Raw genomic sequence first — 13,868 nt, 5'->3', positions numbered from 1 at the left:
CTCTTTGAATCGTTGCAGATGTAGCCCGAGACTACCTTATTGTCTGTGTAAAGGTGAACAGGGTTAAACTGTATTTCTAACTCATCCAGAATAAGATTGGCCGACTCAACAGCCAAGACAGCAGCGCACTGCTCAAGTCTTGGTATTGTGGGTTCTGACTGGGGGGCTAGTCTTGGCTTCCCCATGACAAACCCAACCTCAACTTTGTGGTCTCGATGGACTGCTTTTATTTAGGCTACAGCACCAATGGCTTTGATTGAAGTGTCTGAAAATAGACACAGTTCTTTGTGTTTTGCCAGACTCAAAGAGGTAGATGTGTATGTTCTCAAGACATGGAGTTCTTTAAAGTCTTTGAGGGAATCGCTCCAAGCTTCCCATTTGCTTTGCTTGTCTTCCGGAAGTGGTTTGTCCTGATCTGAGATTTCTGAAGTCAGTTCTCTGAATAGAGAATTGTGGATTGTGACTGGTGCTAATAGGCCCAAAGGATCAAAGACACTATTAACAGATGACAGGATATTTCACCGAGTGAATGGTTTGTTTGTGGAAGCCACTGACAAAGTGAAAGTGTCCGAAGATCCACAGTGCTATGGTATCATCATTCTGACTTAGAAGCGTTCAGTCATAATCCCACAGATGTGTCGCTCCATTGACTCCTCAGCACATGCACCAAATGTCTGAACCTGTGGTTCTTCTCGTTCTGGGGAGATTTCTTTGGCCGGGGAAGGCACAGAGCTCAGGCCATCATCGACATAAAAGTGCCTCTCAGATGCCCTGCCTTCTATCATTGTCTCTTAACCTCGGTCACTAAATTTGTGTTAGAAATCAGGGCAGTGAATGTCATCAAAGGAGTTATACTGCCCCCTAGAGGGAAGGCTGTGTCTGGAACCAAATTTAAGTCCCCACCCAAAATAACCTCACCACAAGAATATGCCAAATAATAAAATAACCTAAAATAACCAGAATATTCCAGTCTCCTCTGGTTCATCTGCACAGATCTGGATAAAATGTCCCATTGAGAGCTTTATTGTTATAACCATAAACACATAATAAGATAAATTTTACATTATCAATTTCTACCACAGCCATGAGCCAATGTCCATCTGTGTCACGTTTATGATCCAATATTAACCTTGAAACATAAAATAAAACCCTGGCTTGAGCTGAATGAGACGTGACCTCAGTGAAGTTTACAAAACTGTGCGTCCTCTTTTTCAGAATGAGTCTCCTGCAAGAAAACACTATTTACCTTCTGCTCTTTAAAAAAATGGCCTCATGTTTTGTGTTGTTTTTCAGTTTCGTTGCATTTAACCACAACAAGGAAAGAACATTCTCTCTTTTAAGGAGCTTGACCTCAGACTGAAGCTCCAGAAGTTCCTTTTTGTTCTTCTCAATAGCAGCTGTGTTTTCTTCAATCTTTGTGTCAAAACTTATGAAGTGCTGGATTTCGTCGTCCATTTTCTGAGTCAGCACCTGTACCGCCCAGAGGAGGGTGTTGAACGTGCCTTCATTTGCAGGATGGTCACCTTGTCCTTCCTTTGCGGGGTGGTCATCCTTTGCGGGGTGGTCACCTTGTCCTTCCTTTGTGGGGTGGTCATCCTTTGCGGGGTGGTCATCCTTTGTGGGGTGGTCACCTTGTCCTTCCTTTGCGGGGTGGTCACCTTGTCCTTCCTTTGTGGGGTGGTCATCCTTTGCGGGGTGGTCATCCTTTGCGGGGTGGTCACCTTGTCCTTCCTTTGCGGGGTGGTCACCTTGTCCTTCCTTTGCGGGGTGGTCACCTTGTCCTTCCTTTGTGGGGTGGTCATCCTTTGTGGGGTGGTCACCTTGTCCTTCCTTTGTGGGGTGGTCATCCTTTGCGGGGTGGTCACCTTGTCCTTCCTTTGTGGGGTGGTCATCCTTTGTGGGGTGGTCATCCTTTGCGGGGTGGTCACCTTGTCCTTCCTTTGTGGGGTGGTCATCCTTTGTGGGGTGGTCATCCTTTGCGGGGTGGTCACCTTGTCCTTCCTTTGCGGGGTGGTCACCTTGTCCTTCCTTTGTGGGGTGGTCATCCTTTGCGGGGTGGTCATCCTTTGTGGGGTGGTCACCTTGTCCTTCCTTTGTGGGGTGGTCATCCTTTGCGGGGTGGTCATCCTTTGTGGGGTGGTCACCTTGTCCTTCCTTTGTGGGGTGGTCATCCTTTGCGGGGTGGTCACCTTGTCCTTCCTTTGTGGGGTGGTCATCCTTTGCGGGGTGGTCACCTTGTCCTTCCTTTGCGGGGTGGTCACCTTGTCCTTCCTTTGTGGGGTGGTCATCCTTTGCGGGGTGGTCATCCTTTGTGGGGTGGTCACCTTGTCCTTCCTTTGTGGGGTGGTCATCCTTTGCGGGGTGGTCATCTCGTCCACTTCAGTCTCTTCAATATCATTTTCGTGGCAGTTTTCTCAGAGCCGTCAGGTCATAATCGTGGTCCAGGCTAAACTAGCCAAGACAAAAACGTGTAACTTGAGTCAAATAAATTACACAAAAACACAATTAAGTTTTTAAAAATAGGGCTATGGCAGCATGAGTTGAAAAACTTAAAAAAATGTATAAAAATATAAGTTTGCTGAACTCCGCCATCTCGGACGTCTCTTTTCACTCACGTTTTGTTCACGTTTTTACTCTGAACTATCTGAAGCTTTATCTCTGAACTGCAGCATTACATGATTTTAATTATAAATTCAGCTTTATTGTGCATGTTTTTAGGCTAATAAATTGTTTTTGTGGCTTATTCATAGTTACTATAAAGTTTAACTCAATTAAAACCCATTAAAATAAAAAAGTATGTTGTAGACGGCACCAGTCTGTGAGGAACATGAGGAAATAGTGAAAAATCACTCGAACAACAAGTTTGTTTGTCATTTTCTTGTATTGTAAAACCGAAGGAATCATTTAAATACAATCACACATTTATAAAAGAAAGGATATTATTCAATGACACACCTTCCTAAACCTTTAAATAGTTAAAATAATAATTTGAATATTTGAAATAAAAGAAATTTCTTTTACGCCACAGAACATAAAATTATGTAAACAGTCAAATTAAATGAACGTTGTTTACAGTGTTTTAGACTCGTTACAATTCTGTTTGTACATTCTATTACTTCATACAGGCACGTCACAAAGGCCCAAAGGTTTTACCCAGACCTGCACTTGGACAGCGACATCAAGACTCATGTTATTTATTGCACAATTACATAAATTCTGAAAACAAAACAAAATATTGAAGGGCCCATATCACGATATTTATTACACAATGTTGTTTCCTCGTCACTCACAGACCTGGAGTTGTTTTGTTTCATTCACACAAACCTGCAGATTTAGGCTGTGCTCTTCTCTCAGACTGAAAACTCTGTTCCACCTTGTGATGTCATCATGTGGTGATACAGGAAGTGCTCATAGTCCTGCCCTGGATTTGTCTCTTTTAAACAAAGGTAAAAGGAGCCGTTACTTGAAAACTACCATTACGTGACATCACAAAGTGGAGCAGAGTATTTTCAGGCTTCTGAGATGTAAATACAGATGAATAATAAAGGGTTAATCCAACGTGTGAATGAAACAAAACAATCCCAGGTTTGTTTTTGAGGAGGTAACATCACTGTGAATCGGTTTAAAGCTCATAAGATTCAATTTTTCATAATATAGGACCATTAAATCTGCTTTTGGACAGAAGGATAATTCATGAAATGGCACAGACTGAACATGGGAGAGATGAAGTCAGCAGTTTGGTGATGGTTGTGGTAAACTTGTCCTATTTAACAATATAATGTGTTTAATTTATACAGTGTGTTCAGTTGTATTCACATTTCTTTTAGTTTGTCACGACGGTCTACTTAAAGGTTCTATATGACACAAAACAGTGACTTGTGTCTTTACCTCATCAAAAACAGACCTGGGCTGTGTTTTGTTTCATTCTTAATCTTAGATTAGTCCGTTTCACTTTGTGATGTCATTTACATATTTTAGCCCCAACTGAACTGCTTTACTCCACAATACTCAAGAAAAACCTTCAGTTGTTCTGTTTATTTTAGAATATTTTTGTTTTACCTTTTGTGTAGTTTGGATGTGTCAATAGAAAGTCTCCAGAATCTGCTGGTGCAGTTTGAATGAGGCAAAAACAATCCTCAGAGTTAAGAAAATGAAGAGCTGAAATCATCCAAATGATTCTAGTGAAGGTGTGTGGAGTTTAAAAACACAACGGAGCACTTCCTGTATCCTGTATTACCACTTAATGACATCACAAGGTGGAACAGGGTACAACATTATCTGTAACACATAGATCAAACGTGAACTACAGGCCCTTTAACAGAGACTAAAGAAAACAAGTAATGAGCATTTTCTCAAATTTAGTGAAATTTAAATCTTAAGATGTGGGATCAGGTCTATTCAAGCAGACAGGTTTAATATTCACACTTTTAAAACAATCATGTGCAATAAGAGCATTTTAGCTGCAATAAGCTCGAAGGATGAGCGGAAAAGTTCTGATGACACGATCCCTTCTTCATCTGAATGTATGTGTGTACATTTATTATTGCATAGTGTGTAGTCGACGCATTCAGGACCCGGAGCTTAAAAGTGCACGACTTTAGATTTTAAGATAATAACCAAATACAAAATGAGTGTGTTCAGGTTTTACATTTCACACCTGATAACACAAAGGCTGGAGCTTGAAACCACCATAATGATAATAAACTCTTTTTGTGACAGTAGAAAGTCATTTTTAACACACATACAGCTGTTTTGTTAATATTACCACGACGTCTTATTTTGATTCAAAACTATTCTGAAAACTCAAAGGTGGAACAATGAAAAACCTTCAGTTAGGAAGAAATCAGGATGTTGATTTTTATTGACTGATTCATTTAAATCATAGATTAATATTTATTTATTGATGACTCCATTTAAATGTGTGGATTTCAGGTCATTTGTAGGATTTTTGACTGTTCAAAGATGTGAGTATATTTACGTTTATATTTGTGAAAGTACTTCATCTGTCAGTTACTCACAGGATGAGAGAACTCTAAAAACAGAGAATGACACCACACTGGGGGAGTTTCTATATGTCTGTCTATGGCTGAATGTTCAGCAGTTACCATGGCGACACATTACACGCATTAGAAAATACTGTAAATGGATTTAAACAGCACAGGAGCCTGTGATCAATACAAGGTCCTGGTTATGTCTTTCATTTTCCACAAAAAGGTGAGAGCGACTCGCTGAAAAACTGTTGGCTAATGCTAATGCTAATGCTAGTTAGCTTGTAACTGTAATGTTAATTGAGAGGGATTTGTTAATGGCACAAATGAGCTAGTTCCAGCTAAGTCAGTTCTTTATGGTCAGATTACATTAAATTAAAGCTCAGATAAAGTCAAACGATAGTAAAGCCTCAGACAGAGCAGTCCCTACAGTTAGCATCATATCTCAGAGAATGAAGAAAAAAAATGACATCACTTTTTTGATTGGTTAGTGATGAAAATCAGAGGAGGAGGCACAGTGGGATCAGCTCCAGTGTCGAGCCGTGGCCACGAGTCAAAAACATGTTTAGAAACACGCGTGTGCTAAACGTCATGAGGGCATTCGCTTTGACAAAGAAAGAAGTGCAAACATTTATATTAAAACGCCACTGACCTGCTGCTGTGTGGGGCGTAGGAGACGGGGACAGTGGTGGATGGGACAGAAGCAGAGGGTTTACGCAAAAAAGGCCCTGTACCTGATTTTCACCGTTTGAGCTGCATTTGCTCCAGATACACGAGGTCAGAATAAGTCTGCTGTATTCTCTCTTCAAACTTCCACTCTGGCCTCTGCAAAGTGGTGAAAAGCTCATATAAACTCATTGAGGTGAATAATTAGAAAGCTCAGAATGCATAAGGCAAGTGAAGAATAACTTTGGACCACTGTAAACTGGTTAAAATAAACTCATTCTGTTTCCTGTTTTCAAGCCAATAAAAATTCGGTACAGCTCCTTTAAGTTTACAGTAGATAGACTTTATGAGACAGTTTCCCTTTAGCAAAAAATTAAACTAAACTAAACCAAACTCAATAGAAAATCCCAAAGTCCAAACTCCTGAATATCTTAAGACTGACTGGGTTTGAGGACCTAAAGTTACAGAAACAAACACTGTTCCAGCCCGAACCCGCTGATGTCAGAGTGAACGTTACCGCGGTAAAGTTGGCCACGCTGCATAGAAACATTTGACCTTCTGATAACGGTGAGGATCAGGAAGTCTATGTTTTGTATCTGGATCTGTCCCACCACACTGTCCCCGGCTCCGCCCTCACAGCTGGAGTAAAGCCCACTCTGACAGACGGCGAGGCAGGATGGAGCTCTCCTACACTTTGGTTCTGCTGGTTCACCTCAGGACACATCTACACACTCCTATCTGGCTCTCTGCGCCATCTGCTGGTCAGTAGAGGTCAGAGCAGCCTCCCCCTGGACAGAGGAGCCCTGGTCCTGGACAGAGGAGCCCTGGTCCTGGACAGAGGAGCCCTGGTCCGGGACAGAGGAGCCCTGGTCCTGGACAGAGGAGCCCTGGTCCTGGACAGAGGAGCCTTGGTCCTGGTCCTGGTGGTCAGGGGGAGCAGATGGGGCCCTCACAGGGGTGTAGCTGCCCGGGGTCTGGTCCTCAGGTTGTCCCGTGGAGCTGGTCTCACTGAAGGAGTCTGTGCCTCCGACAGAGCGCCTGAACATCTTTTGACCTGCAACACACGATCAACACACGATCAACACACAATCAACACACGACCAACACACAATCAACACACGACCAACACACAATCAACACACGACCAACACACGACCAACGCACGACCAACGCACGACCAACGCATGACCAACACACGACCAACACACGACCAACACACGACCAACACACAATCAACACACGACCAACACACAATCAACACACAATCAACACACGATTAACACACAATCAACACACAATCAACACACGACCAACACACAATCAACACACGACCAACGCACAATCAACACACGACCAACGCACGACCAACGCACGACCAACACACGATCAACACACGACCAACACACAATCAACACACGACCAACACACAATCAACACACGACCAACACACGACCAACACACGACCAACACACGACCAACACACGATCAACACACGACCAACACACAATCAACACGACCAACACACAATCAACACGACCAACACACAATCAACACACAATCAACACACGACCAACACACAATCAACACACAATCAACACACGATCAACACACGATCAACACACAATCAACACACGACCAACACACAATCAACACACGACCAACACACAATCAACACACGACCAACACACAATCAACGCACAATCAACACACGACCAACGCACGCCCAACGCACGACCAACGCACGACCAACGCACGACCAACGCACGACCAACGCACGACCAACGCACGACCAACGCACGACCAACACACAATCAACACACGACCAACACACAATCAACACACAATCAACACACGACCAACACACAATCAACACACGACCAACACACAATCAACACACGACCAACACACGACCAACACACAATCAACACACGACCAACACACAACCAACACACGACCAACACACAATCAACACACGACCAACACACAATCAACACACGACCAACACACAATCAACACACGACCAACACACAATCAACACACGACCAACACACAATCAACACACAATCAACACACGACCAACACACGACCAACACACGACCAACACACAATCAACACACAATCAACACACGACCAACACACAATCAACACACGACCAACACACAATCAACACACGACCAACACACGATCAACACACGACCAACACACAATCAACACACGACCAACACACGACCAACACACAATCAACACACGATTAACACACAATCAACACACAATCAACACACGACCAACACACAATCAACACACGACCAACGCACAATCAACACACGACCAACGCACGACCAACGCACGACCAACGCACGACCAACACACGATCAACACACGACCAACACACAATCAACACACAATAAACACACGACCAACACACAATCAACACACAATCAACACACGACCAACACACAATCAACACACGACCAACACACAATCAACACACAATCAACACACGACCAACACACAATCAACACAATCAACACACGACCAACACACAATCAACACGACCAACACACGACCAACACACAATCAACACACGACCAACACACAATCAACACACGACCAACACACAATCAACACACGACCAACACACAATCAACACACGACCAACACACAATCAACACACGACCAACACACAATCAACACACGATTAACACACGACCAACACACAATCAACACGACCAACACACAATCAACACACAACCAACACACAATCAACACACGACCAACACACAATCAACACACGACCAACACACGACCAACACACGACCAACACACAATCAACACGACCAACACACAATCAACACGACCAACACACAATCAACACACGACCAACACACAATCAACACACGACCAACACACAATCAACACACGATCAACACACGATCAACACACAATCAACACACGACCAACACACAATCAACACACGACCAACACACAATCAACACACGACCAACACACAATCAACACACGATCAACACACGATCAACACACGACCAACACACAATCAACACACGACCAACACACAATCAACACACGACCAACACACAATCAACGCACAATCAACACACGACCAACACACGACCAACGCACGACCAACACACGACCAACGCACGACCAACGCACGACCAACGCACGACCAACACACGACCAACACACAATCAACACACGACCAACACACAATCAACGCACAATCAACGCACAATCAACACACGACCAACACACGATCAACACACGATTAACACACGATCAACGCACGACCAACGCACGACCAACACACAATCAACACACGACCAACACACAATCAACACACGACCAACACACGATCAACACACGACCAACACACAATCAACACACAATCAACACACGACCAACACACAATCAACACAATCAACACACGACCAACACACAATCAACACGACCAACACACGACCAACACACGACCAACACACGACCAACACACAATCAACACACGACCAACACACAATCAACACGACCAACACACAATCAACACACGACCAACACACAATCAACACACGACCAACACACGATCAACACACGACCAACACACAATCAACACACAATCAACACACGACCAACACACAATCAACACAATCAACACACGACCAACACACAATCAACACGACCAACACACGACCAACACACGACCAACACACGACCAACACACAATCAACACACGACCAACACACAATCAACACGACCAACACACAATCAACACACGACCAACACACAATCAACACACGACCAACACACGACCAACACACAATCAACACACGACCAACACACGATCAACACACAATCAACACACGACCAACACACAAAATCAACACACGACCAACACACAATCAACACACGACCAACACACAATCAACACACGACCAACACACAATCAACACACGACCAACACACAATCAACACACGACCACTGTTTTACTGTTTTAGTATGATTTTAACTTGTTTTAATTTGATTTTACTGGGAAGCACTTTGGTCACCTTGAGTGTTGTAAAGTGCTCTATAAATAAATGTTGATTGATTGATTGATTGACCAACACACGACCAACACACAATCAACGCACGATCAACACAATCAACAAACAATATACAAACAATATAACTAACATCACCAACATCACTGCGACAGTACTGCGTTACATACCGGGCAGTACTGCGTTACACACCGGGCAGTACTGCGTTACACACCGGGCAGTACTGCGTTACACACCGGGCAGTACTGCGTTACACACCGGGCAGTACTGCGTTACACACCGGGCAGTACTGCGTTACATACCGGGCAGTACTGCGTTACATACCGGGCAGTCTCTTGGCAGAGGCGTTGGGCGTGTCCTGGGTGGGGGTGTGGTCACTCTGTGCTCTGGTGGAGTAGGTCGTCTCACTGGAGTCCAGCGAGCCTAGAACAGAATGTAAGTTAAGGTCAGGCCTACAGGTCAGTCACAGGTCAGTCACAGGTCAGACACAGGTCAGACACAGGTCAGACACAGGTCAGTCACAGGTCAGTCACAGGTCAGACACAGGTCAGTCACAGGTCAGACACAGGTCAGTCACAGGTCAGACACAGAGGTCAGTCACAGGTCAGACACAGGTCAGTCACAGGTCAGTCACAGGTCAGACACAGGTCAGTCACAGGTCAGACACAGAGGTCAGTCACAGGTCAGTCTCTCTGACCCACCTGCTGCCAGGTTGAAGCTGCGGCCCTTTATGGAGCTCTGCACTGGGGACAACCAGTTGAGCACAGAGCCCACGATGGGCAGCTGTCGCAGCGCCCCCTGGACACAAACAGAGCAACTACAGTTTTAACCTCACACTGATAAGAGAATGAGCAGATGTGACTTTATGGTCTGATCGTGTGAACAGCGCAGTGTAACTTTACACATCAGCACAAGCAGATGGAAACTGATGAGACTTAAGGTTTAATGCCATACTGAGGAACATTCCAGGGAAAGCAGAAACATCTCCACTGAGCAGAAAGTTAGAGAGTGATCTGTCCTCATATCACGAGAGAGTGATCTGTCCTCATATCACGAGGGAGTGATCTGTCCTCATATCACGAGGGAGTGATCTGTCCTCATATCACGAGGGAGTGATCTGTCCTCATATCACGAGGGAGTGATCTGTCCTCATATCACGAGGGAGTGATCTGTCCTCATATCACGAGGGAGTGATCTGTCCTCATATCACGAGGGAGTGATCTGTCCTCATATCACGAGGGAGTGATCTGTCCTCATATCACGAGAGAGTGATCTGTCCTCATATCACGAGGGAGTGATCTGTCCTTATATCACGAGGGAGTGATCTGTGTGTACACACCTCCTCCAGGAGCTTGTCCTCACTGGCCTTCTGCAGCTGCTGCTCCGCCTCCAGGATGCCCCTCCTCACCACTTCACTCATGTTCTCCAGGAGCTGCCAACAAGAAACACAGTCACTATGTTTACGTCAAAAAACAAACATCTGGACAATTTAAACAAAATAAATGTACACGACCAGGACACACACGTCTCATTCACTTTTATCCACTTTATAAATATATGGAAAACATCAAATATCTGATGCAAGAAACACTGGCCAAAAAAAACATCCTGAACTACGAGCCCATAGGTGGAATAACCAAATATCAGAGTGTGGGCCTTTTTTTGTCCAGTGTATGATGCAACATCTATGGAAAAGATTAAATAATGCAACTTGATATTGTTCATATTTTAGATTGAGGAGAGGCATTCAACTGCACGGGGTAAGAAACAGCCAGGAAAGTATTAGATGTGTTTGGACGTGTGACACGTGTTAAAAAAAAGCGATAAAGTGAAAGTGAAACCTACAAAACTTCAGTGTTTATTTGTGTGGAGAACAAATCATAAGGAATAATGAGATGTGGCTTATTTATTTCTGCTAAAAGTCACATGTGATTATCTGTTCATCAGAAGTTGCCGTTTTAGTGACTGTGATGACGAGACGCCCCTGAACGTCTCACAGCTCCTGTTCACCTTTGACCTCATGAATTTGGTTTAGCGCACTTTGAGTTCTCTGTGTGTGTAAAATCAGTGACTAAACAGGGACAGAGACAAAAGCCCGGTGCAAGAGGACACATGAGGACAGATACGTGCCCGTCCACTGTCATCGATGTCCCTCCCCATGGCGGCGATCGTGTCCAGCAGCTGCACAACGTCCACGTCATCAGAGACCAGGCCCACATACACACAGGCTGTGTCCACGTCCTCAGGACCTGCAGGACAGAGTGAGGACAGGAAGACATGGTGTGAGGACAGAGTGAGGACAGGAAGACACGCTGTGAGGACAGAGTGAGGACAGGAAGACACGGTGTGAGGACAGAGTGAGGACAGGAAGACATGGTGTGAGGACAGAGTGAGGACAGGAAGACACGCTGTGAGGACAGAGTGAGGACAGGAAGACACGGTGTGAGGACAGAGTGAGGACAGGAAGACATGGTGTGAGGACAGAGTGAGGACAGGAAGACACGCTGTGAGGACAGAGTGAGGACAGGAAGACATGGTGTGAGGACAGGAACACACGGTGTGAGGACAGAGTGAGGACAGGAAGACACGCTGTGAGGACAGGAAGACACGGTGTGAGGACGGAGTGAGGACAGGAAGACATGGTGTGAGGACAGGAAGACATGGTGTAAGGACAGGAAGACACGCTGTGAGGACAGAGTGAGGACAGGAAGATACAGTATGAGGACACTGAGGACAGAGTGAGGACATTAAGGACAGTGTGAGAACATTGAGGACAGTGTGAGGACAGAGTGAGGACAGTGTGAGGACAGTGTGAGGACATTGAAGACAGTGTGAGGACATTGAGGACAGTGTGAGGACATTGAGGACAGTGTGAGGACAGAGTGAGGACATTGAGGACACCTGAGGACAGGTGCCTGACCTGAGCTGAAGCTGATGTCTGGGTCCAGTTCCTGGAGTCTCTTGAGCAGCTCACAGTTGATGTGCGCCCCCTGCTGGCTCCTGCGCTCCTCGTCCAGCCCCTCGCTCTGAGGCTCATACCTGCGACGTTTAGAGTCAAACTTTAGAAAAAGGACAAAAACAACAAAACTGACTCATGTTCAACTCAGAAACAAACCTGGAGCTAAATGTTTAAAATAAAGAGACAAACACAATGGATAAATATTTATTTTAGAGCGAAATCCTGAAAGACGCAGACGCCGAGTAGAGACGAGGACGTGTCTCTTACCTCAGTGTTTCCTAAGAGTCTGGAGCCCCCTAGAGGTGTGAGGGCACGTCCCAGAGGGCACGTCCCAGAGGGCACGTCCCAGAGGGCACGTCCCAGAGGACACGTCCCAGAGGACACGTCCCAGAGGACACGTGGAATTATTTCAGGTTTATAAAGAAAAATGGTGTTTGAATGTGATCTGTTTGCGGTGCATTTCACATCTTTATGTCTGTGTTGGATCATTTTATATAAATATATTATATTATTATACTAATAGATACAATTGTCTTTGTAGTAAACAGATTTATAATGACTAAAAAACACAGGTGCTGTTAATCAGCGGGACCCAGAGTGAAGCAGTTTCTCACCTGACGACCCCTAGCCCCGCCCAGCCCCTCTCCTCCAGGTACGTGAGCGAGGGCCGGTGCTTCAGGGCCTGTTCTCTGAAGTCGTGTCTGAGGACCACGGTGGACCTCAACAGAGGAAGAAGCTCCGTGAGTCTGTCCACCAGCCGCTGCACGTCCTCCGGCTGCGTCCCGAGAACTAAAGAAACACAACACACACTTCAATCTGTGAGGAAGGAACACAACAACACAACACACACTTAAATCTGTGAAGAAGGAACACAACAACACAACACACACTTAAATCTGTGAGGAAGGAACACAACAACACAACACACACTTAAATCTGTGAGGAAGGAACACAACAACACAACACACACTTAAATCTGTGAAGAAGGAACACAACAACACAACACACACTTAAATCTGTGAGGAAGGAACACAACAACACAACACACACTTAAATCTGTGAGGAAGGAACACAACAACACAACACACACTTAAATCTGTGAGGAGAGACTGTAAAACATCAGTGGGCCTAACACATAGCCCTGAGGGACACCTGAGGGACGCCTGAGGGACGCCTGAGGGACGCCTGAGGGACGCCTG

General features: G+C 45.1%; 1 protein-coding gene across 2 annotated transcripts in view; it reads right to left on the bottom strand.

Annotated features, from left to right (window-relative positions):
- Nucleotides 1–4,536: 4,536 nt before the first annotated feature.
- Nucleotides 4,537–13,868, bottom strand: part of pdxdc1 (pyridoxal-dependent decarboxylase domain containing 1) — a 28,619-nt gene continuing 19,287 nt past the window's right edge. For both annotated transcript variants that reach the window (XM_055223474.1, XM_055223473.1), the window contains 7 exons: nt 13,284–13,458; nt 12,631–12,749; nt 11,841–11,959; nt 11,050–11,142; nt 10,412–10,508; nt 10,035–10,133; nt 4,537–6,708 (listed from right to left, as the gene is read on the bottom strand). In XM_055223474.1, the coding sequence (XP_055079449.1) occupies nt 6,389–6,708; nt 10,035–10,133; nt 10,412–10,508; nt 11,050–11,142; nt 11,841–11,959; nt 12,631–12,749; nt 13,284–13,458 (1,022 nt within the window). In that variant the 3' untranslated portion in view covers nt 4,537–6,388. The remainder of the gene's footprint in view (nt 6,709–10,034; nt 10,134–10,411; nt 10,509–11,049; nt 11,143–11,840; nt 11,960–12,630; nt 12,750–13,283; nt 13,459–13,868) is intronic.

Source organism: Periophthalmus magnuspinnatus, chromosome 8 (genome assembly GCF_009829125.3).
Source record: "Periophthalmus magnuspinnatus isolate fPerMag1 chromosome 8, fPerMag1.2.pri, whole genome shotgun sequence".
NCBI classification, from domain to species: domain Eukaryota; kingdom Metazoa; phylum Chordata; class Actinopteri; order Gobiiformes; family Gobiidae; genus Periophthalmus; species Periophthalmus magnuspinnatus.
The sequence above is the reverse complement of the archived record's forward strand: the minus strand, read 5'-3'. Positions and strand labels throughout refer to the sequence as shown.